Source organism: Pteropus vampyrus, unplaced genomic scaffold (genome assembly GCF_000151845.1).
Source record: "Pteropus vampyrus isolate Shadow unplaced genomic scaffold, Pvam_2.0 Scaffold303, whole genome shotgun sequence".
NCBI classification, from domain to species: domain Eukaryota; kingdom Metazoa; phylum Chordata; class Mammalia; order Chiroptera; family Pteropodidae; genus Pteropus; species Pteropus vampyrus.
The window spans coordinates 1826313-1828458 of NW_011889084.1; the positions used below are offsets into that span (position 1 = coordinate 1826313).

The following is a 2146-nucleotide window of genomic DNA, read 5'->3' on the forward strand; positions in this document are numbered from 1 at the left end:
GCCCCAACTTTGCTGAAATCTCAGGACAGTGGCGGGGGGGGGGGGGAGGGTCCCTAGGCCAGGTTAGTGTTCCCAGCGTTTCACCCGGGACCCCTCTCCAGGTTCCTGTTCAGTTCGAAGGGACAAAGGGTACACTGAGGGGACATCGTTACTTTGGGGCCAGCCTGGCAGCTCTCATGGGTTGACAGCTGCCCCCAGGGACCCCTTGCTCTGGCCAGAGGACAGCACCAGCCTCTCCATCCCTGGGACCTTCTGTTTCCTTTGTCAGCAAGAAGCCCCCCACTCAGCCTCACTGAGGAGGGGAAAACAGTCAACAAAACCTCAGTGAACAGAGTGACCATTATCTCAGATGTGACAATTTACTGTGACTTAGAAAGACCAAGCCAGGCTCATCTTATATGCTGTGGTGGCCGGAACTGTGTCCCCAGACATATGTTGGAGTCCTGACCCCAGAAACCCCCAAGTGTGACCTTACTTGGAGACAGGATCTTTACTGAGGGAACTGAGTTAAGATGAGGTCAGTAGGGTGGGTCCCAATGACTATGACTGATGTCCTTATAAAAAGGGGAAATCTGGAGACAGACACAGGAAGACGAGATGAAACGGGGAGAAGACAGCACCTACAGGCCCGGGACAGAGGCCAGGGACTTCTGGCCTCCAGACTGCAAGAATCAACTTCCATTGTTTACATCCCCATCCGTGGTGCTTTGTTACGGCAGCCCCAGGACATTGACAAGGACTGTCTAGGTCTTACTCCTCCGTCGAGGAAACTCTCAGAGGTTTGGGTTTTGTTGCTTCCACGGTACAGGCAGGCCTCGTTTTATTGCGCCTCGCAAATGTTGCGTTTTTTACAGACTGAAGGCAAGACCCTCCACCAGCAAAAGGATTACGACTCACTTCACTGCCATACTTGCTTTATTGCAGCGGTCTAGAACCCAACCCGCAATATCCCCAAGGTCTGCCTGTACGACACAAATTTTTTTAAACATTAAAACAAAGGACATATGGAATACACAGCTTTAAGAAGAGTATAAGTAAAAACATAATTAATTTACACATGGACATTAACCAGGTCACTTTGTGAGTCAATAGTGAGCATGACTGAATGAGTTAGAAAGCCATAAATGGCCTGCTCTCCAGTCATAAAAACAACATGAAATCCTGTCTTAGGCACACGGTACCTGCTTACTGTCGTGCTCAGTGGCTTTCTGGCCGCCTTCAGCAGGTGAGTCCCTTCGCTTTGCCTGCAACAGAAAAAGCACTGATGTTGGAAGAAAAACCCAGTTAATGAAAAATATATAGGAGACCTAAGCTTTGCTCAGAATGTAGAAAATGACAAGTACTAAAGTCTCATACAATGGAAAAGGCATTCAAATCAGCTAGCTCTTCATCAGTTCTCCTGAAGTCCATTTCTTACACCTAGACATTAATCTCTGACCTCCAAGCTAGTCTGTGTGAAGGCTGCGTGTGACCTCCATGCACCCCGAACCCACAATGTGGACAAACCCCAAACGAAGCCTTTTACAGGAGGGCTGAGCCTCCAAAGCTGGGGAGTCATGGAAAGACCGCCATCTGAGGCAAAGCATGATGTAATGCAGTTCTCTACCACCCGCCTCTCTGCAGAGCACGCATTTCCCTTTGTGAAGGTGCCCTCTTCTCCCCTCCCAGGAAGAGGACACCTCTTCATCATCGGAGACACTAATCACCCGGGAGACTGCAGGAGACTGAATCTGTATGACACACCTCACTGAAATAACCCTTATCTTCCATTATTTTCCCCCATGTTTTTGCCTTACCACCATTTACCACCCCCAGAAGCAGAAATCCCTTTGTCTTGTCATTTCCTCAAAATTTATTGCTTTGTTAGACGGGCACAGAAGCCCCCAGGTCTAACCAGGTGTTTGGGTCCTGACTTCTTTTCTGTGAAGGCTTCCATATGTGTAGGTAATAAGCTTTTTCTCCTGTTAATTTATCTTTCATCAGTTTAATTTGTAGGGCCTCAGTCATTGAACCTAAAGGGGTAGCAGGAAAGATTTTTTTTTCTCTCCTGTACATATAAAAATTCTGACCCTGCTGAGCCACCTTCTGGGATAACTGTGCCTGATGATGGCTTTGGCCACAGAGAGCTCAGAGACCATACTCCCCC

General features: G+C 48.3%; 1 protein-coding gene across 1 annotated transcript in view; it reads right to left on the minus strand.

The window, feature by feature from the left end:
• The window catches only part of LOC111730224 (putative E3 ubiquitin-protein ligase UNKL), a 43424-nt gene that overhangs the window by 18160 nt on the left and 23118 nt on the right, over positions 1-2146 (minus strand). Inside the window, exon 9 of the mRNA XM_023521467.1 lies at positions 1182-1244. Coding sequence (XP_023377235.1) covers positions 1182-1244 — 63 coding nt within the window. The remainder of the gene's footprint in view (positions 1-1181; positions 1245-2146) is intronic.